This window comes from Sinocyclocheilus rhinocerous, unplaced genomic scaffold (assembly GCF_001515625.1).
Source record: "Sinocyclocheilus rhinocerous isolate Xijiao unplaced genomic scaffold, SAMN03320098_v1.1 scaffold1214, whole genome shotgun sequence".
In the NCBI taxonomy this organism is placed as follows: domain Eukaryota; kingdom Metazoa; phylum Chordata; class Actinopteri; order Cypriniformes; family Cyprinidae; genus Sinocyclocheilus; species Sinocyclocheilus rhinocerous.
The window spans coordinates 163,754-190,081 of NW_015627891.1; the positions used below are offsets into that span (position 1 = coordinate 163,754).

A 26,328-nucleotide genomic window follows, 5' to 3' on the forward strand; every position below is an offset into this window, starting at 1 on the left:
ATAAAGACTTGTTTTGAACAATAAAGGGATATTTGTGGGGGTTCTGTTGATGGGAGTTGAATCAATCGAAGACAAACTGAGGGATGTATTTAGGAAAAAATGTTGTGCTTATAGACAATTTAGAAATCATAGCAACTTTCCGGAAACTGTTGTATATTCACATTAAGGATCATTCTACATACATCTTTATAAATGAGGCCCTTGGTCTTTATGGAAACCCATAGTCGATCACAAGAATTAACCGAACACATTTTAACCTGATCTGAGCTAAAACAAAACAAAATTACTGGTATGAGCGCAAAAAGTTAGTATGCAAAAACTTTTCATGGCTGTTTTTGCTTATATGAATCTCAGTTTTTTTTCCCTCACTTTTAATGTAGGATGAAATCCATGGAATTTAGGAATTGAGGCCCCAGATGATTCCTTTGTGATGCCACTAAGGATTGGCTTTTCGAACGGTAACGCTTCGTTTCATCTCTCTCTCTCTCACACACTCACACACACAATACAAGGTCCTGGTTTATTTAGTGTTGATGCTCAAAATAGATTTTACAGTCATTTTAACTGAAAAATACAGGCAAAAAAAAAAAAATGCCGCAGGCTCAAACACTTCATACAAAATGAAATTTTCACCTTTAAATATAAGCAGCAAATTCCTTAAAAAAGAAATCCACCTAAACCTTAAAGAATGAACCTCAAAGAAATGCCCAAGTCATATTTCACCATGCCAGAAATCACAAGAAACAAGAACATATAATTTACTTGAAGAAAATAAAGCACCATGAAGATTATTGCATTACTTGCATTATCAATATAAATAATGTAAAAAACAAACAAACAAAAAACTCATTACTGTAAGGCAAAACTAATGATTTTTGCTATTTTTTATAATTGTACAGTATACATCATGATCGTATTTGATGTAAAACCATTCATTTATGCTGATTTACATAACCCTAAATCAAGCTTCAATTTCTTTATGCAAACTATAAATTCTATTTTATTTTATTATTTTTTAGGTGAAATGTGACCTGGATGAGTTTTTTTTTTTTTTTTAGATGAGATTCACTCTAAAAGCAAAACTATAATTGAAAATATGAGTCTGATTAAACATTAAAACATTGATAACTGATGGTTGTGATTGTCCAAAAAGAATGCAGAAGGAGTGAGTCCTGACAGTCCTGACATGCACAAAGAAACACACACTTCAACATGGGCAAACACATTCACAACACAGTCAAACCAAGAATAGACTCAGAACACACAACCGTATAATGGCTGATAAGCTATATAGGAGTAATAGTGTAAAGTTCCCAACAGGCTTTATGTGGTGTCTCTCTTTGGGCTAATATTTGGAGCCGTTTGAGGGAATAAATGAGAGTCTGCAACAGCAGCTAAGGCACTGATAACGATGGACTTTGGGTACGTCTCATATAAGTCACATGTTAGGGGGGAAGATTTTGGCTGGTTGTTGGGCATACCACTGCTGCTGCTGTTTGCGCGTGTCGAGTTCGGTGAGCAGCGCTTGTCGATATGCTTCATAGGATTTAACGATGCACTCCAGCTCCTTCATGAAGAGCAGCTTCAGCATCCCCTGATACGTGTCCAGATCCATTAACTGGAAGAGTTCCCACTTCAGTATGTGGTCATACCTGAGACAAAATACAAACACACACTAATATGACTGAAGAATAATGGCATTGGCCTTTACCAGACTCCATCGTTATAGCCAGTTTACAGCCTCTGATGGCTTCCAGGAACCAGCCAATGCAAAAACCTTTCAAGCAAGAAATCTTCTGGCCGATGTCCCCTCAGAAAACACATCTTAATCTAGCCTAAACTGGGTTGCCAGTCTCCTAGCACTGGTCTCTTGTCTGGTTTTAGAAGGGTTTTGGGTCATTTTCAGATGTTCGGTTCGGTTTGTGGATTGATGCATCAAAATTAAAGCACTCCTATTACAATCAATGAAGCTGCCTACACCGAAGTGCCCATCTGTGATGCAGACTGGAGTGTATGTGATAGTTTTCTACCACTCCTTAGAGTCTGACAGTGTGTGAAACTTACTTTAGCGGGGCTCTGGCATACACCTGCAGCCAGTCTGGGATCTCGGCTGTGTGATACGGGTTTGCTGGTACCAGTACGGGCTGGTTGCGTTCTGGTGGGCGGGGCTGGTAGGTGACTGGCGGGGGAGGGGGCTGGTCGTAACGTGGAACACTGAGCGAAAGCAGAGTTGGCATGTGTATTTTAGATACAAAATGGCACCAAAAAGTCTCAGAACGTCTCGTCACTCACCTGGGTGCGCAGGGGTGTCTGTACTGGGCACGTTTGTTGATGTGGTCAACATAATACACTCCAAACTCAGCTGACTCCACCCTCTCCCAGCCCGGTGGAAGCCCCTCCCTCTCCAGCGGGTGGCTCCAATGAGTGGTGTTTGTGTTGTGATCGATGTAATACTTTCTGCCTCGAATCGTCCAATCAACAGTCCAGCCAGGAGGAAGAGCCGCCTCCTCCCCACTCATGGTCGTCAGATTACCCACTGACTTTGCTGGCACACGGCCGATTGCTAGAAAAACACAGACACAGGGAAGCATTACAGATCTGTATGCGGGAAATGTTTCTGTGTGTATTAGAATGAGATTTTGTATTTATTTTCAATTTGAACACAAAGGAGGTGGAGTGAAATGAAAGAGAGATGGGGGAAAAAACAAGTCACAGCTGCAGGGTCAAATATAAAGCAAAAAACCCCAGAAGACCATGAAAAGTTCAGCACAAGGAAAAACACATCAGTGTAGGGTGAGGAAAAGGGCAACCAAGAAAAATCCACATTTCTGTCATTCTCACACACAATGAGAAATACTACATGAGAGTGACAGCCAAGAAAGTGTGTGTATTGAGCAAAAACGTGTACAGGAGAAAACAATGTACTGAGTAAGGCTGGCAAAATAAAACTGAGCAACACTGTAAATATCTCATCTCTCATTTATACTTTAATAGCAAAATGCTGTTAGAGTTGGTTAGATTGATTCATTTTTACAAATCTGTTCTAATGCCTTGTTTGCATCACTCAAAAACGTTCACTTAATTCACTTTTTTATCTTAAAATGATTTAATAAGTAATATATGCAGAAGGTAAATTTTTACAAAATTCTATTTATTATAAAAGTTTTATATTTAAGATTTATTATAAAAGTTTTATCCTGTTTATTATAAAAGTAGTAAGGAAAACATGAAATCAGAAATCATTTCTTAAAAAAAACAAACTTTGAACAGTTCTGTAGTGAATGAAAAATACTTTTACTTTATTTAGTAAGGACACATTAAATTGAATTGTTCAAATGACAGTAAAGATGGTACAAAAAAAATCTGTTTAAAATATATGCTGATATTTTGAACTTTATATTCATCAAAAAATCCTGAAAAATGTATCGGGGTTTCCACAAAAATATTAAGCACCACAATTGTTTTAACATTAATAATATTAAGAAATGTCTCCAGCACCAAACTGAGCATATTAGAATGACTTCTGAAATATCACGTGACACTGAAGACTGGCAATTCCACTTCTGATGTATTTTTGATAATAAGAGAATAAGAGACTTCTTTGAAAAACAATAAAAATCTTGCAGACCCCACATTTTTGAAAAGTAGTGTATCAAGATATATATCAAGACATAATGTAAGCTGTATCACTCAGCTCTAATCATGAGCATATGTTTGTGAGGGAACTGTGTGTGTTTGTGTGTGTGTGTGAGAGAGAGAGAGTCAGAGCTGGAATGCGTGATGACGTCTCTTCTCCTGCTCAATTGCACTAGAGATTCACCTCACTCATACACCCATAAATATACACTGGCTCCAAAAAGTATTTGAACACTTATGCTAGACTTAAAAATGTATGAATTTTGTACATTATACAAATATGTGCAACTATATTGAGGCCTCTGTATCTAATTGATGAACTGAATCTGAGAACATCACGTCAAGTTAGAAACCAGGTGTCCACCTGCATATTACAGGAAACAAAACATTAATATACAATTCTATCATTAATTTGCCTTTAATACAGCTTCCAACCTTCTTAGAATAGATTCATATAACTTTTGAATAGTTAGTCAGAACATCTGCTAATTACTTTAGAAATGTTGGAGGAGGGAATCGGCTTCATACTCTTCTCTTCTCTCCAAAACGGCCAACAATAATTTGATAATATTCAAGTCAGGTATTGAGATGGCCAGCCAGGGTAGATGCTGATTGAAGTTCATCTTGGTGCTCTAACTTCACAGATTTCATGATCATGACACTATCATTTTCACATTTTAGCAGTGGTGTCTGTGATTAGAGTTTTAGCAATTGCAGCTCTTTCATTGATATTGGCTTTGTTAAGTTCTCTATGGTCAGTTTTTGTGGAAACAGGGGCTTCAAGGTGAATATTTCGGGTTTGTCGTCACTTTGCTGCAGTAGTTCTGTGTTGTTTAGACACAATCCTTCTTAGTGTTTGACAGTTCCAATCATTCACTTTCGGTTTTTGGCCCACTATTCTTCTTCACTGATGAAGTCTTGCCGGGCAATGTGTATGTAGTCATAATTATAAAGACTATTGATCTTAAAACCACAACCAATTGGCCTATTAAGGATACAGACACTCCTGTTAAATTTGCCCTTTTTGGAAATCTAACAAATCTCTAATTTTCACTCACGGCTTGTACTAAACACTGCCGAACACAACTTATACTACACTAATATACAACCTACAGAATACAGACAACAAAAAGATAACTGCAATGTTAGTTTTTTTGGTCCCACTTTATATTAAGTGGCCTTAACTACTATGTACTTGCATTTAAATTAATCATTTGGTACAATGCACTTATTGTAACTGTAGCCTTCACAAATGATATTGACCCCTATAATAACGGGTGTTCATATTGGTTTGTTCCAACCCCTGTACATCTTTCAAAGCATACTATTACCTGTACAATCTAAACCAGAATTTCCCAAACTGTGGTTTGTGAAGGAAATGCAGGGCTTTCACGCATTTATAGAAAGCTAATAAAAATACTAATAATTTTAAAATAGAAAAAAAAAAAAAAAACTAAGTAAAACTGCATGTCAGGTGACCATTAACTGACATCCAAAAAATGTGAACATTCAAATGTGCTGTTAAATTATTTTAATTAATCTCAGGAGGTACTATTCAAGTAAGTATTTAAGGGCAAAGGGGTTTGGCTAACAAAAAAAGGGCGAATACCTGGTTTAGACAGAGGAGACTGAACGGTCTCATATAGTCAACAGCATATGGTCTCATAAATAGTGTATTTACAGTACAGAGCGACAGTCATGTTTGTTATTTCATGAGGAGCTTATTATAATGCATGTGAGTCTGTGCCGGTTGTGTGTGAACGCACACGGGGTGATGTGTTACTCACCTGGGGGTGGGCGACTGTGTGGCTGGGGCGTCTGGGGCTGTCCTGGGTTTCGTGAGTAGTTGAGTTCATTTTGCTCATAGTACCTGTAGTTCTCATTAAAGTGGTCTGGTCTGCATGCTCGTCTGGGTTGGTTATTGTAGTACGGCTCTGGAGGGTAGTAATACGGGCCGCCGTCTCCATTCTCTGTTACTGAACCAGCATCGCTCATGTAAGATGGCGAGGAAGGGGAGTAATCGCGATGAAGGTGTGGTGGGGCAGACAGCCGATGACTCTCCCTGCGTGACACCTCGAGGGGGGTCCGTGGCGGTGCGTTGCGCAGGAAACTCTTGGGGCCGCTAACATCCCCAACAGAGCCAGAAGAATACGGACCTGCACCAGACACCCCGGCCGGAGCTGGCTCCACTAACGGGGGCTCACGCCGAAGAAATGTTGGATGCCGGATAAACGAGGGCATCAAATCTGGAACAAAACATGAGGGAGGCAGAAGAGAGAAACCTGGGGTAAGTGGATTAAAACATACTCTGCAATATTTATTTTGTAAAGAATGCTCAAGATAAATTCTACCATAAAATACTATATCCAATTATCCAGAAATGAGCGACAGTGACGCAAAACAAAGTTGTTTCAGATGTGCACAACTGATCATTATTACAATTCTTTGCCTTTTAAAATTTGTTTTTAACAAGTAATGTTTCTAATATAAAAAGAATATTTACATATTTAAATCATTTTGATTTACTGGACTACAATTATTTTCCCATGTCACCAGAGCCACACTTTAAATGTTTTTTTTTTTTAAACAAAAATAAGAGTGAAAATAATAGGATTTTTTCCAATAACGGTAGAAGTCTATGACTAAATTATGCTAAATACATTTGTGGCTAATTTGCAATTTTATACTGACAGCAGTTTTTGTGAGTACTTTGAGTTACTGTCCACCCAGTTATGCCCCCAATACTTTAACTTACAATTAAAAAACTATGCAACATTAAATATATGTACAAGTATATGTTATTCAAATAACTACAAAATACCTTTTAAAACTGTACTCTGTTATAGCTGTGACAATCCTGAAAAAAATTCAGGGTAAAGTGTGTCAAAATATACTTTGTTTTAAAAGTAAACAAAGTTTGATATTTTAAGAAGTGGGCAAAATATTTATATGAAATGACATTTAAATTACAGTATTAAATATGAGCATATGGCACATAATCTTTTTTTAAAAATGCAAAAGGTACTCACAGCTTTATAATATACGTAGGTATATATAATATATTAGGATGATTTAATTAATTAATCATTTAATTAATGATGACACAAAGATAGTCTATGAAAGACACTTAAATTAGGTTTCATTTTCAAAAGTTTTATAATCCAAAATGCGCCGAATGACTAACTACATTACATAAGAATGCAGATTATTTAATGGTTTGTTTTCTATTTAGTGGGTTTTATTAGGCAGATTGACTTAAATTACTCACTTCTCAGAAGCGGGGACGTTTCTTTCTTCACATATTTGCCCTGAACTTCTGCTGGCTTGGACGCTTCGTTTTTACTCTTCTTTCTAGAGAGCATCGTTAATCCGAATCGATTCTGGACCGAATAGACTTCGGTTTCATCCTGAAATCCGGATCGAGATTCGAACTGACACTCAGAACCGAGTCCATTTCGGAGCGTTTAGCCCTATAGCTAGTTTGGAGTTATCATGGCTACAGTCTGAAAACATAAACACAACACAATTCTGGCGATTAGTTTGCATTTAGCGAACGTGTCGTTGTTTTAGGTGTTTAGTCGAACATGACGAACGTTTTTCGATACTAACTACATTACATAAGAATGCAGATTATTTAATGGTTTGTTTTCTGTTTAGTGGGTTTTGTTAGGCAGATTGACTTAAGTTACTCACTTCTCAGAAGCGGGGACGTTTCTTTCTTCACATATTTGCCCTGAACTTCTGCTGGCTTGGACGCTTCGTTTTTACTCTTCTTTCTAGAGAGCATCGTTAATCCGAATCGATTCTGGACCGAATAGACTTCGGTTTCATCCTGAAATCCGGATCGAGATTCGAACTGACACTCAGAACCGAGTCCATTTCGGAGCGTTTAGCCCTATAGCTAGTTTGGAGTTATCATGGCTACAGTCTGAAAACATAAACACAACACAATTCTGGCGATTAGTTTGCATTTAGCGAACGTGTCGTTGTTTTAGGTGTTTAGTCGAACATGACGAACGTTTTTCGATGATTAATTAGCGCTCCACGTCCAAATTACGCCCAGAGAAAAGCGCAGGAAAACTTCTACCAGCTGAATATGTCCAACCCAACCCAACCCTCAGTCTCCTTCTGATCCCAGATCAGCTCTCACTGGATCCCTCCTCGCTACCTGATCTCAGATCAGCTGTTTGGATCCATAACTTCCAACTGCCTGATTCCGGTGGATCAGCTTACTTTATTTTTAGATTCAAGAAGTTTTACTAGTATCGCAAAAAGAGCTTACACACAAGCATGTTTATGAGACTTATTTATTATTTTATTTATTTAATTTTTTTGCATAACGTGGTAGTCTATTGAACCGTCCCTTCGCCTGATCCCAGATCAACTCTCGATGGATCGCTCTCTCCACAGGAGCCTGATCCCAGATCAGACCATCCCTAAGCCAGGTCCTCATAGGAGCAAAGCATTGTGGGAAATATTTGACTCTCGAAAATCTTTCACATTTTTATGGTTTAGCAGGACAGATGTGATGGTTCATTTAACACATTAGGTTCAATATAAAAGAATATGATACAAAATAGGGCATAAAACCCTTAAAAGTTTATTTTTCAACAAATGGTCAGTGAAAGAAATTACTTCACCTTCAGAAGGTAAAACTAAATTTCATATAAGCTGTTTTATATTAGCAATTATGTATTTATTTTTGTGGGATTTACCAAAGTAACAATAAAAAATGAATACATAAATAAAATTACAAATTATAATATAAACAGAAAATGTATATATATATATATATATATATATATATGAAAACTCATACCCAGCGTTTGCTAAAACTAACAAAAAAAATAATGTTTTATGTGTTTTTACATCCAAGTGTTATACAATTAAGACTTAAAGGGTAAGTTAATGTCAATTTCATAAATAGAGGTAAAGCATATCTTATACTTAACCCAAGGCTGTTACAATACTAAAAACATAAGGACACATATTTCAAAGCAATTTCAAAATGTCTAAATGCCTGTAATTCTCTGTGCATTCCCCCCCCCAAAGCATCAAAGCTTGTAAACTGTACTCCTTCAGAGACGCCTGAAATGAAACATCATAACCAGTAATTTTTCCTCTCCACACACAAATTACAGTGGTTACCGCAAGGCTGACATCTCTGAGCTCTGAGTTTCTTTTACTCCACATAAATATTTTAATGTACTCCCTGTTATACATATTCACAGTGCTCATAATACATGATTACAGTTCATAAATGAAAAATAGGTACACAAAATAAATACAAACTAAAGTAACATTATGGGATGTTTTTTGGTGCACATTCTCAAGTGAAAAGGTTTATATTAACTAAATCACAAAGACATAAAATGCACTATAACAAACAGGAATAAACAATGAAGAAACACTGTGGCATTTGCCCTTTAATTTCCTTCTCTGAGATGCAGGGAATCACTGACTTTGTTTGCATTTCACTAAAACTATGTAATGATAGGCGGCTGCGTGTGTGTGTGTGTGTGTGTGTGTGTGAACACGGGGGCCTCAGCTGTTGGACAAGCTTCTCTAGGTCTAAGGAATTTCACCATTCCTTAAGACCACCTTCCAGTTGCAGTTTAAGGTCCAGACTCACCAGTAATAGTACAGTATGGCTTAATCAAAAGAAACTGCTATAAAATTAAACCGTTAAAAGCAATAAAAACGTAAAGGAGACGTTCACCCAGAAATGAAAATGAATGGGAAGGAGATTTGGGATCTATGACAGAGGGGAAGATTTTCAGTAGCCTAAATAAAACGTAATTTCAGTCTGTTCATTACACAAAGCTTTCGTATGGCTTCAGAGACTTTGAATATAGTGTACAAGTCATATGGACTACTTGGAATTTTTGTCCTTTTTGGAGCTTGACGTTGTATAAAGAGCAGCTCGGACATTCTGCTAAACATGTTTCTCAGAAGAAAATCATACTGGAATGGCTTGTATGACTAAAATCATGTGTAATACGGTTTAAAATCAGGAGCGTGTGAAGTGGTAGGGCGCAGGAGTCAGTGGGGAAGGGCCGAGGTCACGGACAATCTTATTGAGGCTGGAAATTTTCTCCTCCAGGAGGAAGTTCTTCTTTTCTGCTACTTTCTGACGCTGTTCTGTCTTCTCCAAGGCTTTGAGCAGCTGAGCATTCTCCACATACAGGTCTTTGATCAACACATCTGATTCACTGTTCCTGATCAACTACAGAAGCAGAGAGAACAGAAGGTTATACTGGAAGGCTGATTTGGACACAGTAAAATGCATTATCAAGAATGTGTTAAAGGGCGGAAGAGAACGTTTGTGCATCTCTGTACCTGTTCTTTCAGCTGAGAGACTTTCTCCTGTAGCAGCAGTTTGAGGTTTCTGAGCGCGAGCTCCACTTCTCTCATTCTCTCCTCCATCTGTAACAGCGCCACCTCCCGCTCGTCCTGCTGGGCATACAGATCAAGGTCAGAGGTCATGACAGATTATGATGGTTAACTGGTCTGCTAGAAATCCACTACCTTAGTTATGTTAACGTCAAGTGTTCATAGAATAATGTAATTAATTTTGCATGGTTTCTGTACCTTCCCTTTCTTACAAACATAAAAAACCTCTAAAATAGATTATATATGAGCAAACCAAACAAACAAACCATCTCAAATAGATTATATATGAGCAATGGAAACAAATGTATGATTTTTTTTTTATATAAATAATGTAAAATCGGGGACATGTAAATAAGTCACAGACAATCAAGAGTAAAGCTTTTTTTTTAAAATTAAACTTAAAATTAAATGCACTACACAAAATATTTCACCTAATAGTTTATTTGATCTCCATTTTATATATAAAAAACACATTCACATCAATAAGGGACATAACACATTTAAACCAAGTAAAACATCCAACAGAATCCAGCTAATAAATATAAATAATGTAAAATCGGGGACATGTAAATAAGTCACAGACAATCAAGAGTAAAGCTTTTTTTTTTAAATTAAACTTAAAATTAAATGCACTACACAAAATATTTCACCTAATAGTTTATTTGATCTCCATTTTATATATAAAAAACACATTCACATCAATAAGGGACATAACACATTTAAACCAAGTAAAACATCCAACAGAATCCAGCTAATAAAAAATAAAAAAAATCAATAAATTAAATCAATAAACAAACACCATTCATTAATTATAAATCAGTGATGCAAAACGTACAGTAAAACATGTAGAGGTAGATAAAGCAATGGAATGAAGTTTTAATACATAAAAATAAATAAACAAAATAAAAACTAAAATAAAAAAAAGACAGATTTATTTCAGAAAAATCATCCATTACAGCTGAAGTGCAGTATCACACGTTAAAACTGTGATGCAGTGAAAACAGTGCAAACTTTAAAAAAACAATACTGCTTATTTAAATGCCTTACGATCTTAAAATCAATTCATAATCATAGATTGTACTGCCCTTAAATGGTATTCAATGTCAAAATCCTATTTTACTCCATGTGTGGCAGCATCTGGACCAAAGAGGAAACAACTCTCAGCGGAGCGTACATGCAGCATGATGCTACCTTGTGACAGATTCAGGTCATTACCAGCTGCAAAGCTACATTGACCCCAACAACTCAAACAAGAACAACCAAATCTGGCAGGAAGGATTCAGTGATTGGACCACACAGACTAAAGTTCAGAGTTCAATTGGGAGGTGATCTCACAGGTTGCAATTCTTCTGTTATTGATGATGTCACAGCTCTTACACCTGTAGAAACACATACACACAGCACTATATACAGACTTCTTATATCCACACACACACACACACAGAGTTGTGATAGAACAGACTTACACAAACAGACCCCCAAACACTTAATAAAGATACACCAAGAGCGTCATCCAACACCATTCACATAAACAACATAGGGGTCGCTCTAACACTGCTTCAACAGATAGAACAGGCCTAGTGCTGCCCACATGCCTCCTAAAGAGTGTGAATACGAGTGACGACTGTTTTCCAGAACAGAGCAGACAAACAGAGACATCAAGCGAGCCCAATTCACCGAAGGACCAGACACACAGTAAATATTCCCCAGAGAGTGCTGCGTATATACATCGTTACAGTGACCCCGAGAAAAATCTCATCCCGGCTGTGATGTTGAGTGTTTGGGTGCAAGCGTGTTACCTGCATGTCGAAGTCTGGGCCGTCGCTATGGTGCCGTCCTCTCTGTTCCCCCGGCAAATGTAGAGGAGATGAAGGCAAGACTGCAGCCAGCTGAGCCTGAAACAACAGATCAATGTGTTATTATGAGGAAACAAGTGTTTGTGGACATGACAGTGATGCCAAATGTACTAGGGTACCAAGCCAACTCTACATTTTGATACTGTGAGACTATGTATTATTGACCAGAAAAAGAAACATTTCGGTATTATTATAGGCCTATATATATAAAAATACACAGCACATTTACTATGGAGGCCCAAACCTGCAGAAATTAAAAATTAATAACTAAATGTTAAAATAGAAAAATAGAGGAATATATGACTTGATAGAACAAATACAATTAATTTTTTTAATAAATTTAGTCCTGAATTTATTTTGGTATTACTAAAGGACTAAAGGTTATTGTCAAGGGACAATGCATTTTTAGATAATTAAAACAATAGATAAATAAACAGTTCATTATTTATAAATTAATGATGTCAGAAAGTTCAGTAAAAACATGGAGAGGTAGATAAAGCGAGATGGATTAAGGTGACATTAACATTGGCAAGGAATAGAGTAAAACACTTTTATTAATTTATTTATTTATATATTTTTGGAGTGTTTACTTAAATAATGACAATTTATTTACACAAGAAATACTTAATTAAATCTGTAATTATTTATTAAAATTAATATCAAGGACTGTATTCAATAGCTTCATAACTTTTGCTCACCTGCATTAGCCAACATCGTCAAACATGGGCTAAATCCAAAATCTATAAACTATATATTAGGCAAAAAAACAATATGTAAAATGAGTAGTATGTCCAAATTCACAGTATTCACAGTAAGCAAAAAGTTCCCGAATGACCTACTACTTCAGGAGAAATTCTGATATAATGGATATAATATGGATATAATATGATATATGGATATCATTCTGATATAATCTGATATAATGGACGGATATAATGCGTTCAGATTTTATTCATACTAAACACGTTCCTACTATATAAAACTTTGATTTTTTAAGGTTGCAAAGTAACTACCTATTTAAAAGTAACTACCCAAATAGTATGCAATTTTGAACACAGCAATGGACTAACTGCTAGGTAATGGCTTCGATCAGCACTAAAAAGCATGTAAAAAGTTTAGTTTGGGGAATTGAGGTGGGGGTAACCTTGTTCCGTGTTGACAACAGCTGTACATGCAGAGCCTCCATTTCACGTTTCAAGGCTGATTTTTCTTGATCTGCAGTTTTCACAAGTCCTCGCTGTTTCACACTTAATGCCTCCAGCTGGCAGATCTAAAAAAGAACAAACTTCATTATCAAATGCTTGCACACATCCTATGGCTGGTGTTTAGTAAACATGCTCTTACCTGCTGCTTTGACGACTGCAGCTCTGAGCTCATCTCGTTCATCTGTCGCTTGAGTTGCTGGTTCTCTTCTGTAAGTGAGGCATGCTCCGCCTCCATCAGCTCAGAAAGCTCCGCCCACACACACCTCCCTTTTTGCTGACCAGCAGACACAACGGAAACCTCTAACAACTGATATGGAGATAGGAGAAGAAGGAAGGAGGGAGGAAGGAAGAGAAAGTTAGTTACAGGGGGTGGGGGGAGATAAAGAGTTGTTTCAGTGTCTCCATATAACAAATGACAGGAGCTCAGGTCCTCTACAGCAGTGGTTCTCAACCACATTACTGGAGGACCCCCAACACTGCAAATTTTGCATGTCTCCTTTGTCTGACACACCCATTTCAAGTCTGTACGAGTCTCTACTAATGAGCAGGTGACCTGAATCAGGTGTGTTTGATTAAGGAGACATGCAAAATGTGCAGTGACGGGGGTCCTCCAGGAATGTGGTTGAGAACCACTGCTCTACAGTATACTCACCTTCTCATTGGCAGCTTGCAATTTTTTGTGCAAAGAAATCACTTCCTGTTTAAGGGTATCTCTTTCTTGCTGTGTGATGCGTAGGTCAGATTTGAGACGAGCGTTCTGCTGAGTGACCGTCTGTAAAGATGAATCCAGTGACATGACCTGAAGGAAACCAAGAGACATTTGCCAAAGAAGTCCCTCAAAGCAAAAAAACAAAACTAAACCCCAAACCAAACACCAAAAAAACGAAACAAGCAAAACCAAATGAAATAAAAAACAAAACAAAAAAAAAAAAACAATGGAACAAACCACCAAAAACAAAAAACCAAACACCATACAAAAAAACAAACAAAACAAAATACCAAAAAACAAAACAAAAAAAAACACGCGAGAGTAGGTCGTGAGGTGGTCTTTCATTGTTTGTGCTTTTCATACCTTTTCTATGCACCGATTGAGTTCCGATCTAAGCAGTTCCTTTTCTGTTCTGGAAACAATCTCCTCCCGATCACACAACTGCAACTAAGCAATTGTGTATGTGTGCATAGAGAAAGACAGGCACAGAGGGAAAAAAAGATTTTTATGAATGTTCGTCGCACTCAAACTCTCGGGCATATTACTATGAAACTGACGCATTTAAAACCATACCCCATTCTTCTCATTGGCTGAGCTGTCATGTTGACGTATCACTTCCTGGAGCGCATGTCGAAGTACATGATCTGCATTCTGCTGTAATAAAAAATTCTCCTCCTCTAGCTGCTGTCCTAGGCGGCGAGGCTCAGAGAGCTGAAGAAAATGAAATTAAGAGTGTGTTTGTGTGTGGACTTGTGCAAATTATTAAATACAAACATTTAACCGCGTATGCAATTTTAAATAGAAAAAATATAGATGGCAAACGTGGTTTATAAGTGTATAAGGAATCCTAATTCTGAGAGTAACTCCATCTAAGAAAGTTTAACTTTCTGGGTAATGGAATTAAATCTTACCTGTCTTCTAAGAGCTTGTACCGATCTCTTCCCTTGCTTGATGTGATGTAATCTGGACAAAGACATTTGTTACATCATTTACCCGCTCTTACATAGGACAGTTAAGAACTCTCAGTGTGCTTATCTTACCGCAGGTCATCCTGGTTCTCTCTCAAGTCCTCCTCTCTTACTGTCGAGATCTTGTGCCTCAGAATGATGTTCTCTTTAGCCAGACGACAAACTTCATTCCTAAACACAGAGTGCACTGTAAATCTACTTGGTGGTACTAAACTGCATACTTGCATTAAGGCTTGGTGTAAACAGCCCCTTAGTCTGTTAAACTTACAACATGCTCCACAGTGCACTGAAAATTTTTAACAGTTTAGACAAGGGTTGGGTCAAAACAGGTATGTCACAAAACTTGAGTACAACTCCACCAGAAGGTAACAAGTGTGTGGGAGGGAGTAATGATGGTGGATGGGGCTCTATCTCTGCAAAGAGGTGGGGTCTATAACAGGCAGAAGTGACTGAGCAGCAGGGAGCAAATGGGACAAGCAGAGCGGGGATGATCTACTGAAGCAGGACACAGGAGACCATCACATGGTACCTCCGCTCTTGCATTTGTTCATGGATCCTAAGAGATTTGCCCTGCAGATCAGCAAGTGCTCGGCGTAGTTGTGAGTTCTGTTTCTCAAACTCCATGCAGAAGAATTCAAGCTCTGTCACCGCAGCAATCTTCTCTTTCAGCTGGGAGTTGTGGAATGAGTTGTTTGAAGTATTGGAAGAGTCAGAGTCCCACTGCAGCACCTTATCCTGCTTATCAAGTTCCTGGATATGTAACTTCGGTTTGGAATTCTCCATTCGAACTCGTGCAGTCTCTTCTAGCACAGATGCCAGCTGTTTGTGGAGATCCTGGACTATGTGCATCTTGTCTTCCAGACTCTCGACTCTCCTCTCCAGTTTTCTGTTGTGTTCTACAAGCTGCAAGTTCTCTTGGATGCTTTGCTCAAAACAGACCTTTATCTCAGCAAGTTGCACATCTTTGATTTGCTTAAAGTGCTTTGGTACTTGATGTGTGATATTCTCTTTCTCCAGATCCTGCCATTTAGGGCTCTGAAAGCGAGAGCTAGTGCATTCTATAGCTTTGCTGTACTGCATTACTGTTTCTTGAAGGTCCAGGATCTCCTGCATGCACACATCTCTCAGATCAGTAACTTGGTTCTGCTCTGTGTCAACTGTTAGGGTACAAACTTCCTTTACAAAAGCCCTGATTTCATTTTCAAGACTTGAAATGCTGATACCGTCCTCTGGACTTTCTTCAGTCTCAGGTTCAACTGGTTTGCCATTGTATTCAGCCTGGGTGTCATCTTTGCTTGGAGATTCGTGGTGTTGCAAGCTCTCCTGGTTATAGGAAGCTTCAGATTCTGCAGAGAAATGACCTTCTGTTTCTGTGCCATTAAAAATATCCTCCTCGGCCAACTTCAAAGTGTAATCTCTTTGAGTCTCTGTGCTATTGCTCTTAACATTCTGCTCTTCCCTCAGTTCTGTATCTTCAAAACCATCCACTTCAGGATTCTCCTTAGTCTTTTCCTTCTCTACTTTAGAACAATCAGGGGTTTCTGTTCCACTGTTGTTAGATTCTACATAAGCTATGTCTAATTTAACATCAGAAAACGAGATCAAAGTTATAACTCCGACCTCTGGGCATCTGTGTAGCTGTGGATTTCCAAGGTCTGGGTCAGTAACTTCATCCACTATCCCTGCTTCCTCTTCATCCTCTCTGTTTACAGAAGACTCCCCACATATGACGTGCTTTGGACTGACTTCATCACTAAATCCTGTGCAGGTTTCTTCGTTGAGTTCATCAAAGGGCTGTACTGTGGATTCTTTGCAAGTTTCTTCACTGTCATCTCCATTGGGTTCTACAGAGATTTCTACAGTGGACTCTATGCAAAGTTCCCCAAAAGGTTCTGTAGAAGGTTCTCCAGTGGTTCCTGTCAAATGCAACATGGTTTCCTCCAACTGCACCACTCTCAATGCCAGAGCATCTCTCTCTGCAAGCAGAGCCTTTCTCTCGTCCTTTAATTCCTGACAGAGAAGCTCTTCACCCTCCTTCATTCTGCATATCAGCTCCATGTTTTCAGAGAATGCAAGTACTTCCCCTCGCCTGCTCTCCAAAGCAGACAGACTCCTTTGAAGCTCCGCTCGCTCCTGGATGAAGTCATCCACGGCCTGCTCCAGCATCTCTTCCAGCTCAGTGGATTTGTGCTCTGCTTGTGCCAGCAGCAGGTCTTTGGCCTCCATCCTATCCTGCAAATGCTTGTGCAGCTCATTGAGTTGATGGCTCAGCTCAATTTCTTTGGTTCGAGCAGCACTGGCAAAAGCCTCCAGCTCGGCCTGAAGCTGTAGGTTCTTGTCTGTCAGAGCTTTAATATCTTGTGCATGTGTGAGCTCAAGGCTTTGGCGCTCCTTTTTAAACTCCTCCCTCTCTAGGTCCAGCACCTCCCTCAACAGCTTCCACTGTTGCTCTGCTTCCTTGGTGGCTGCCTCTGACTCCTCCTCCCAGTGGGTGCGAACTGCAGCATGCTGTTGGGTAAGTGCTGCAATCTCATGTTGGTAATGTTGCTCGAGTTTATGTACATCCACCTGAAAACGCTCAGACACTGCCTCTTGGTGACCACAGAAACGGATTTCCACCTCTTTGAGTCGCTGACAGAATTGTTTCTCCAGCTCTCTCCTGTACATGGCCAATCAACATAAATAGCTTATAACATTACCTAAAAGAAATATGAACCAACCATATTGCAGAGTGGAGAAAAAAATAGCTGATAGAGGTTTTTATATGTTTCAAAATGACAAGTTGAGGGTTGTTAAATCCTAAAGCATGACACATAGGCTTAAGAAGCATGTCTTAGGCTTAAGAAGCATTGGCTGTCTTTATATGGACCAAATTCCCCAAATATTTTAAAATACAATGAATAAAAAAAAAGTTTTTAAATCATTTTTCCCCCAGTAAAAAAAAAAAAAAAAAAGTAAAAGATATAGATACTTGAGAAACAACACTGCATAAGACTTGTTTTCAAAGAATGTACCTTTAATACAAGTATACTTTGTTTTACTGCAGTATTTTAAAATGCGTTTATACTATAAAAATATACTTAATATATATTATATGTTTATATGTTATATAAAAAATTGCCAGTGCAGTAAGATTTATGTTTGTTTGTAATTTAACACCATGGCTACCATGGCATTAAACAGGTAAAAACGCAATAAAGAGATATTGAAGATTAAAACCTATACACGATTTTTAAACTTTTTTATTATTAAAAATAAAATGAATAAATAAATTAAAATAAATTTCCTCAAAAATAAATAAATAAATAAAATTAAAACCACTACAGTCCAGTTACATTTGCTTATACACAAAGATACATTCTCTGAAAACAACTCTTCTACAGGTAATCTATCGTTTCAAGGATTCTAGACATTTTAATTGTTAAGCAAGACAAAAAATATATGCTAAGGAAAACATTTAGCTGTGTATTCATTTTAAGCACCTACCTTAAAAGAAAATGGCTAATTAAATTAGTCTTACTTCACGTATAAAAATGCTAAAGGTTTAAAGTTAGTAATTCTATCTAGTGTGTCTTACCTCTGTTCTGCAATATCTGAGCGTAGTTTCTCCAAAAGGCTGCTGAGTCTTTCTCTCTCCACGCTGTGTTTGGCACTCAGCTCCTGAATGGCCTCCCTGTGCGCCTCCTCCATCCGGCTCTGCTCCTCATTCAGCACCTGCTGCCACCTCCTCTCCTGCTTCTCTCTCTCCTGCTCCAAACAGGCTTGAAGTGCCTCCTCATGCTGTTTCTCCAGCTGAGTCCTCTCTCTCTCCCAATGCTCAATTAGAATGCTCTCTGTCTCCTCCTGCTGTGAGCGGAGGTGTTCCCTCTCCTCCTCCAAACGCTGTAGGAGCAAAGCGTGATGTTTGTTCTCTAACGAAGCCCGCTCTTCATCCCACTGTTGCCTGAGCCTCCTCTCCCTCTCCAACCTCTCCTCAAGCACGGCCTGCAGCGCCTCCTTACTGATCTCCTCTAGTTCCTTCCTCTCCCGCTCCCATTCCTCCTTGAGCCTCCGCTCTCTCTCCTCTAGCAAAGCTTGCAATGCCTCCTTACTGTTCTCCTCTAAATCCTGCCTCTCCCACTCCCACTCCTCCCTGAGCCTCTTTTCCAGCTCAACACACTCCTGTTCTGTTCTATGCTGCATCTCCTCAAGCTGAGCACTTAGCACCTCCTCATAGCTCTTTTGCTCTTCTTTCCACTGCTCCTTGAGCCTCTTCTCCTCCTTTTCCTTCTCTTCTTGCAGTCTCTCTCTCTGCTCCTGCAGATTGGCCTCCAGCACCTCCTGGTGCTTTAATTCCATCAGACTCACCTCCTCAGCTTGCACTCTGATCTGCTCCTCATAGGCAGTCTGTTTTTCCTCCAAAACTTGCACCTTTGCTTCCAGCTGTTCTGCATGGCTTCTGGCATGCTGCGCCTCCTGCATGAGAGAGTGAAGCTCCTGCTGGTGGAGAGTTTTGAGGGCAGAAATGTCCTGCTCCAATCTGTTCGAGCTCTCTTGTTCTCTTGCCAGCTCCTCCTTCAAAACCTGCACCTCCTGTTGGTGCTGCAGGGAGAGATGACTCCTCTCCTCCTCTGCACTGCGTTTTTCTTCATAAACCTACAGAGGGGGTCAGAGAGCAACAGGAAGAGTCAACTTTTAGTCTTTAAACAATCTAGGAGAGTCTGGCATATACTTTAATCTTTAAGGTACAGTTCACCTAAAAATTAAAATTCTTAAAGGTACAGTTCACCAAAAATTACAATTTTCATTTTTGGGTGAACTATCCTTTAAAACTGATCTGAATGCAAATACACTAACCCCTCCTTTGGTTTCATACAGCTCACAAAAACTATACTGCAGCTATACATTTTTCTTCATAGTTTTAGTTTGTGTGTCTCACCATTGTCCTGATGTTTTCTATCTCTCGTTGGTGCTGCTCCAGTAACATCTCGGTCTCTAGACTCATGTTCAATGGCTGCTGCTCCTGAGAACCTACAAATGCACACACACACACAACAGCACAGCTGAGTACATGTGACAGAAGATGGACTCCAACTGTAAGCATTTAGTGTTGTCTATGAGTATTCAGTATGAGCAGACATGTAGGTTACCTGGGTCTGGACTCTTGCTGGCCAGTTCATCAGACAGGCTCAGTCCGGGATGTGTTGAGGGTGTGTGGCCAGAAGTCTGATATTCCTCCAGCTGAGCTTCCAGCTCATCTATACGATCCTGCAACTCCTACAACACACATAGAGTTATAGATGTGAATTTGAGTGAGAAATAATAGACTGAAACAAAAGGAAAGTAAACATAAATAGAGAGGTTACAGACCCTGCACTGCTCCTCGTAGTTCCTGCGCAGCCGTCTCAGACGCTCCTCCTGCTGGTAAAACTCTGCGCTGTCTGGATCCAAATCACCAAACTACACACAAAAGCATTTTCCTATTGTTCATGATTTACTGGACAAGGATTTTCAAAAATAATAAAAAAAATTGGCATAACTAGAACAATGTTTATTCATAAAAATGTCTACAGAGTTTTATGTTTTAATCAATTTACATGACTTTTCCAGTCCAAAAAAAAAATCATCACAAAATGGGCTACCTTATATAGCCAGATTTATCAAGACAGTAAGAAACCTGATGTAAATAAATAGATGTCTGTAATGATGTTAGCAGGCTTGAGTAAGTGATGTCTGTGTCCATGCTAATTCTAGTACCTTCTCTTTCAAAACACCATCCAGATTTTTTTGCACTTTGTTCAACTGGTTTTCTGCCTCGACCAGTTTCTCTGTGGTCTCAATAAGCTCTGACTCCAGACGACCATTTTCCTACACAGTACAATGTTAATGAAGACAAACAAATACAATACATTTTGCAATTCAAATCAAAATTAAAATGACAGGTTGACAGGAATGTGATGTGAACATGTAGCAGGCAATTGATGGTGTTTAAATAAAAAAATAAATAAAAAAACTCAATGCAAAATGCTGATTACTTTAATGGTGAGAGATAGATGTTCTCGTAGGAAGGTTTCATCTTCTCTCATCTTGCCAATTTCCTGTTCAACCTCATCTCGTTGCTGATTGGCCTGCTGCTGCACAAGCTCCACCTCTTTACTAAGCTCTGCCCTCAGAGTGGTCATACTCTCTTTATATTGCTGCTCCAACTTCCTATTTATATTGCATGCATAGACATAAACACACATGCATTTGACATACGAATACACCCACATGCATCAAACCATCAATGTCCACAGAACAAGCCTTCTGTGTTTATGCAGCCATTTCTGCAGGTAAACATCGATACAGCTGTGGAAAACGTCTCATCACAGATAATATGCAGAAAAAAGATGGGATTGGAGAATTTGAAATCTATAAGAGCTTTCTGCTTTCTGAAGTATAAAGTAATATGGGTTGATTTATGAACAAGGGAAAAGGGGCAGCTGATTGAAGGTGAAAGGTTACCGGAGGTTGAGTTCGTTATTGCGCTCAATGGAAGCATGGTGGTCATCGACTTCAGACGCCAGCTGAGATTTCAGTTTCTCTGCTTTGTCCAGATCAAAGCGAATCCTCTCCTTCTCACGCCTTTCCAGGTCGACACACTCACTGTCACACAAAGAATTATGACATTAGAAGCAAACTGGAGCCCTGATGGTTGTAAAATGATCTTGAATAAATCTGAATAATGAGCAGAAGTGTGTAAAAACAATCTGGAGTGAGTCTGAATAATGACCTGAACTGAAGCAGAATAACAAGATGTGATTTAGTATAAGAGAAAACAATAGGTTTTAGCATTATATAGTCTGCGTCATAAAAGCAAGCTGGGGTGATCTGGAATGAAGTCCTCATATTAAATTAGAATCATCTCAATTAAGTATGAATAATAAGCCAACACAATTTAGAGTGGTAGAAAAAAAAGGGCTGGAGGGATCTGAAATGGGTCAAAATAAGGAGCTAGAGTGATCTTGAGTGAGTCAAAGCCCCCCCCCATATTCCAAGACAATATTTGCAAAGCCCCATAACTGATAAAACATTTTAGCGCATGACATAGCTAGAACAAATATAAATTCATAAATTAACATGACTATTTCATATTTTATTAATTTCTAAGACACTTTCGGTATATATATTTATCCTCTTATATATATCCAAGTTTTCCAAAACTGTTGGAATCCTGATTCTTAAATAAAAAATTAGTTGAGGTAGCAAATTAAAATACGAAATATGTCCGTTTTCATCTTGTTTTTAGCTTTATTAACTTATTCTAAAACATATTTTGTCTTATTTTAAATCCTTTTGTGCCATTTTGCAAACCCCTTGGAATTGTACTAAGCCAACCTAGTGGGCCCCAGCCCCTTGATTGAGAACCACTGATCTAGAATGAGATGGAGTAAGAGAGAATAACAAACTGATCTAGCGTGATGCAGAGTAGACAGCTAAAGTACTCTAGAGTGAATGAGAATAATGAACTGGTGTGAATATTAGTATATTAGTTGAATTGAATGAATTATTATTTGGATGATCATACCAATTATAAATATGAATCATGCAGTAGTACGCTGGAGCAGTTCTAGTTCTAAATCTGGACTGAGCTTGAGTGAGCTGTGAGAGTTGGAATGAGCTAGAGTTCAGATACATGGACTCACAGCAGATGTCTGATTTCTGCCTTAAAGCTCACTAGCGCCGCCTGGTGGATTGAGTTCTTAGTGCTCAGCAGCTCATTCTCTAAAGCAATGGTCAGCTCAGACAGATTCACTTTACCTTCCAGATTAAAATCCAGAGCCTACAAACAGACACACACATACAAAAACTTGTTACAAATATCTCAGTTTAAATGCAGAGTTGTGAAGACGCACAATGTCCGTGTATGTTACCTGTAAGATCTCTGAGCTATTGTCCACTCCCTCATCCATCCACCTGTAAAGCAGAGTTTCCACAGGAGCATGTCCCGATCCATCATCCAAATCCGAAAACACCCGCAGACCGATTGTACTGCTCAAAGCACATGAGATCCTACGGCCCGACTCATCAAACTTGAAAGAAAGATGGAGAAAAGAGGTTTAACACTTATATTTAGGCATTTATATTTTATTTTATTTATATTATATTATATTTTATATTTGCACACAGCCTATTTTTGTGTACTACCTGAGTGGAATGGAGTCTCTTTAATTGTCTGTAGGGTGTAGATGCTGATGGAGTTGGTGGTTTGCTGTGGTTTATTATGCATGAGATGAACTCCTGTACATCCATTGCACTTTCATCAGCACACTGCAACAGATCCTCGTCCACCTGGGAACATTCAAACACACAGGAACCACATGTTAATATGGTACTTAAAGGGATAGTTCACCCAAAAATTAATTTTCTATTTTCATTTACTCACCCTGTTGGCCCAGACCCATAAGAATTTGGTTATTCTTTGAAACAAAGATTTGTAATGGAGCAAAAAAGATCATAAAGGGACTGTAATATGATTCCATCAAAAACTTGTTACAAATATCTCAGTTTAAATGCAGAGCTGTGAAGACACACAATGTCTGTGTATGTTACCTGTAAGATCTCTGAGCTATTGTCCACTCCCTCATCCATCCACCTGTAAAGCAGAGTTTCCACAGGAGCATGTCCCGATCCATCATCCAAATCCGAAAACACCCGCAGACCGATTGTACTGCTCAAAGCACATGAGATCCTACGGCCCGACTCATCAAACTTGAAAGAAAGATGGAGAAAAGAGGTTTAACACTTATATTTAGGCATTTATATTTTATTTTATTTATATTATATTATATTTTATATTTGCACACAGCCTATTTTTGTGTACTACCTGAGTGGAATGGAGTCTCTTTAATTGTCTGTAGGGTGTAGATGCTGATGGAGTTGGTGGTTTGCTGTGGTTTATTATGCATGAGATGAACTCCTGTACATCCATTGCGCTTTCATCAGCACACTGCAACAGATCCTCGTCCACCTGGGAACATTCAAACACACAGGAACCACGTGTTAATATGGTACTTAAAGGGATAGTTCACCCAAAAATTTATTTTCTATTTTCATTTACTCACCCTGTTGGCCCAGACCCATAAGAATTTGGTTATTCTTTGAAACAAAGATTTGTAATGGAGCAAAAAAGATCATAAAGGGACTGTAATATGATTCCATATGAATCAAGCTGTTTAATCCAGGTCTTGTGAGGAGATATAACCGTTTTATATAATGAACAGATTTGATTTAGGCTTTTATTTCCATCTAAACAACGATTGATAGTTCTAAATCTGGACTGAGCTTGAGTGAGCTGTGAGAGTTGGAATGAGCTAGAGTTCAGATACATGGACTCACAGCAGATGTCTGATTTCTGCCTTAAAGCTCACTAGCGCCGCCTGGTGGATTGAGTTCTTAGTGCTCAGCAGCTCATTCTCTAAAGCAACGGTCAGCTCAGACAGATTCACTTTACCTTCCAGATTAAAATCCAGAGCCTACAAACAGACACACACATACAAAAACTTGTTACAAATATCTCAGTTTAAATGCAGAGTTGTGAAGACGCACAATGTCCGTGTATGTTACCTGTAAGATCTCTGAGCTATTGTCCACTCCCTCATCCATCCACCTGTAAAGCAGAGTTTCCACAGGAGCATGTCCCGATCCATCATCCAAATCCGAAAACACCCGCAGACCGATTGTACTGCTCAAAGCACATGAGATCCTACGGCCCGACTCATCAAACTTGAAAGAAAGATGGAGAAAAGAGGTTTAACACTTATATTTAGGCATTTATATTTTATTTTATTTATATTATATTATATTTTATATTTGCACACAGCCTATTTTTGTGTACTACCTGAGTGGAATGGAGTCTCTTTAATTGTCTGTAGGGTGTAGATGCTGATGGTGTGGGTGGTTTGCTGGGGTTTATTACGCATGAGATGAACTCCTGCACATCTATTGCACTTTCATCACCACACTGCAACAGATCCTCACCCACCTGGGAACATTCAAACCCACACAGGAACTATGTGTTAACATGATTTACTTAACCACTAAATGGATCTCAGGTTGTGATCGTGGAAAATACCTCAATGCCTATGTGCTGGCAGAGTGTGTGATATGATTCCATATGAATCAAGCTATTTAATCCAGGTCTTGTGAGGAGATATAACCGTTTTATATAATGAACAGATTTGATTTAGGCTTTTATTTCCATCTAAACAACGATTGACACATACATACAGTGCATCACACATGGTAAACACTGGATGTTCAGCGGCGGTACAGAAACCTCTCAGGTTTCATTACAAATCTGTGTTTGAAGATTAACCAAAGTCATATGGCTTTCGAACGACATGAGGGTAAATGACAGTTTTCATTTTTGGGTGAACTATCACTTTAACCACTTAATGCATCTCAGGTTGTGATAATGGAAAATACCTCAATGCCTATGTGCTGGCAGAGTGTGTGTAGCTGTTGCAGTGTGGCCGTGCCGTTTATGGGTAGAGAGAGCTGATGGCAAGCGTTATGCAAACGCTCCTCCATGTCACAGAGTGGCAATGCATTGCCACGTGGTGTGCTGGGTTCATCTGGGTTCCAGAGGTGCAGCTGACCTGCACACAATCCAGTGTAAATGTCTTGCATAAGGGAATTTTTTTTTTTTAAAGAGTATTTAAACCTACCTTCTGCTTCAAACTCTTCAGAAATGCTTATGTCAGCATTCCAGCGCTATAAAGAAAAAAATAAAATGCACACATGAAAAACTCTGACAATCACAACCCCAGGAGGGGCAGTACTGAGCAACAATATGAAAGCAGCAGACCTCAATAAAGAGGTAATCTTCATCTCTATTGCACTGATATGAGCTGAGAACACATTTAACAAGAGGTGTTAATGATTAAATTGTGGATTGTTTATCATTTATAATGTAACTGTTTAGGCTTACTGACTGTCAATTAATCAATGTCAAAACAAATGCCTGTATTTATTGGTCCACTTAATATATGCACTATGGTTTCAAAATTTGGGGTCAGTAAGATTTATTAATATAATTTTTTTAAAGAAGTGAATGCTTTTATTCAGCAAGGACACATTAAATTGATGAAAAGCGACAGTAACGACATTCATAATTTTACAAAAGATTTCTATTTTCAAATAAATGCTGTTCTTTTCAACGTTCTATTCAAAGAATCTTGAAAAAAAATGTAGCACACTTTACAGAAAAAATATTAAGCAGCATAACGGTTTTAAATATTGATGATAATTAGAAATGTTTCTTGAATTTGTATGAGCATATTAGAATGATTTCTGAAGGATAATGTGACACTGAAGACTGGACTAAAGATTGCAAAAAATTCAGCTTTGCCATCACAAAAATTACATTTTAAAATAACAGAGTAAAAAATATATATAAAATTAATTCTAAAATGAATAACATTTCATAGTATTACTGTTTTGCTGTACTTTTGATCAAATAAATGCAGCCTTGTTAAGCATAAATAACTTTTCAAAAACATTTTAAAAAATCGTACAGACTTGTATATATGTGTATATAT

General features: G+C 38.4%; 2 protein-coding genes across 5 annotated transcripts in view; both read right to left on the reverse strand.

Annotated features, from left to right (window-relative positions):
• Positions 1–1,025: 1,025 nt before the first annotated feature.
• On the reverse strand, positions 1,026–7,741 carry LOC107736858 (protein salvador homolog 1-like). 2 transcript variants are annotated; one of them, XM_016548217.1, is made up of 6 exons: positions 7,724–7,741; positions 7,330–7,564; positions 5,424–5,882; positions 2,293–2,563; positions 2,065–2,214; positions 1,026–1,652 (listed from the first exon to the last, which is right to left on the reverse strand). In XM_016548217.1, exons 2-6 carry the CDS (start codon positions 7,421–7,423, stop codon positions 1,439–1,441), a joined length of 1,188 nt encoding a protein of 395 aa, XP_016403703.1. In that variant the 5' UTR covers positions 7,424–7,564; positions 7,724–7,741; the 3' UTR covers positions 1,026–1,438. The 2 variants fall into 2 exon arrangements, with proteins under 2 accessions (XP_016403703.1, XP_016403702.1); XM_016548216.1 differs by lacking the exons at positions 7,330–7,564; positions 7,724–7,741 and adding an exon at positions 6,905–7,221.
• Positions 7,742–8,469: 728 nt separating this feature from the next.
• Positions 8,470–26,328, reverse strand: part of nin (ninein (GSK3B interacting protein)) — a 21,184-nt gene continuing 3,325 nt past the window's right edge. Inside the window, exons 5-27 of one of the 3 annotated variants that reach the window (XM_016548061.1) lie at positions 25,456–25,501; positions 25,214–25,386; positions 23,613–23,756; positions 23,339–23,497; positions 22,432–22,568; positions 21,251–21,391; positions 20,782–20,956; positions 20,504–20,614; positions 20,117–20,206; positions 19,897–20,023; positions 19,686–19,777; positions 18,345–19,402; positions 15,297–17,426; positions 14,840–14,938; positions 14,711–14,762; positions 14,373–14,510; positions 14,163–14,240; positions 13,743–13,889; positions 13,230–13,397; positions 13,030–13,155; positions 11,829–11,924; positions 9,976–10,089; positions 8,470–9,862 (exon numbers count right to left, since the gene is read on the reverse strand). In XM_016548061.1, coding sequence (XP_016403547.1) covers positions 9,647–9,862; positions 9,976–10,089; positions 11,829–11,924; positions 13,030–13,155; positions 13,230–13,397; positions 13,743–13,889; positions 14,163–14,240; positions 14,373–14,510; positions 14,711–14,762; positions 14,840–14,938; positions 15,297–17,426; positions 18,345–19,402; positions 19,686–19,777; positions 19,897–20,023; positions 20,117–20,206; positions 20,504–20,614; positions 20,782–20,956; positions 21,251–21,391; positions 22,432–22,568; positions 23,339–23,497; positions 23,613–23,756; positions 25,214–25,386; positions 25,456–25,501 — 5,817 coding nt within the window. In that variant the 3' untranslated portion in view covers positions 8,470–9,646. Of the gene's footprint in view, positions 9,863–9,975; positions 10,093–11,828; positions 11,925–13,029; positions 13,156–13,229; positions 13,398–13,742; positions 13,890–14,162; positions 14,241–14,372; positions 14,511–14,710; positions 14,763–14,839; positions 14,939–15,296; positions 17,427–18,344; positions 19,403–19,685; positions 19,778–19,896; positions 20,024–20,116; positions 20,207–20,503; positions 20,615–20,781; positions 20,957–21,250; positions 21,392–22,431; positions 22,569–22,659; positions 22,819–22,933; positions 23,070–23,338; positions 23,498–23,612; positions 23,757–24,124; positions 24,262–24,352; positions 24,512–24,626; positions 24,771–25,213; positions 25,387–25,455; positions 25,502–26,328 lie in introns of those variants that run through there. The other 2 variants (XM_016548048.1, XM_016548055.1) reach the window with 2 other exon arrangements.

Bases quoted from the DNA above. Each gene is read 5' to 3' on its own strand.
- LOC107736858 (XM_016548217.1), bottom strand. From the start codon at position 7,423: ATGCTCTCTAGAAAGAAGAGTAAAAACGAAGCGTCCAAGCCAGCAGAA. The intron at 2,564-5,423 runs GTGAGTAACACA...GTGTTTTTCTAG, and splicing joins ACACAGTCGCCCACCCCCAG to CAATCGGCCGTGTGCCAGCA. The intron at 2,215-2,292 runs GTGAGTGACGAG...GCTTTCGCTCAG, and splicing joins AGACACCCCTGCGCACCCAG to TGTTCCACGTTACGACCAGC.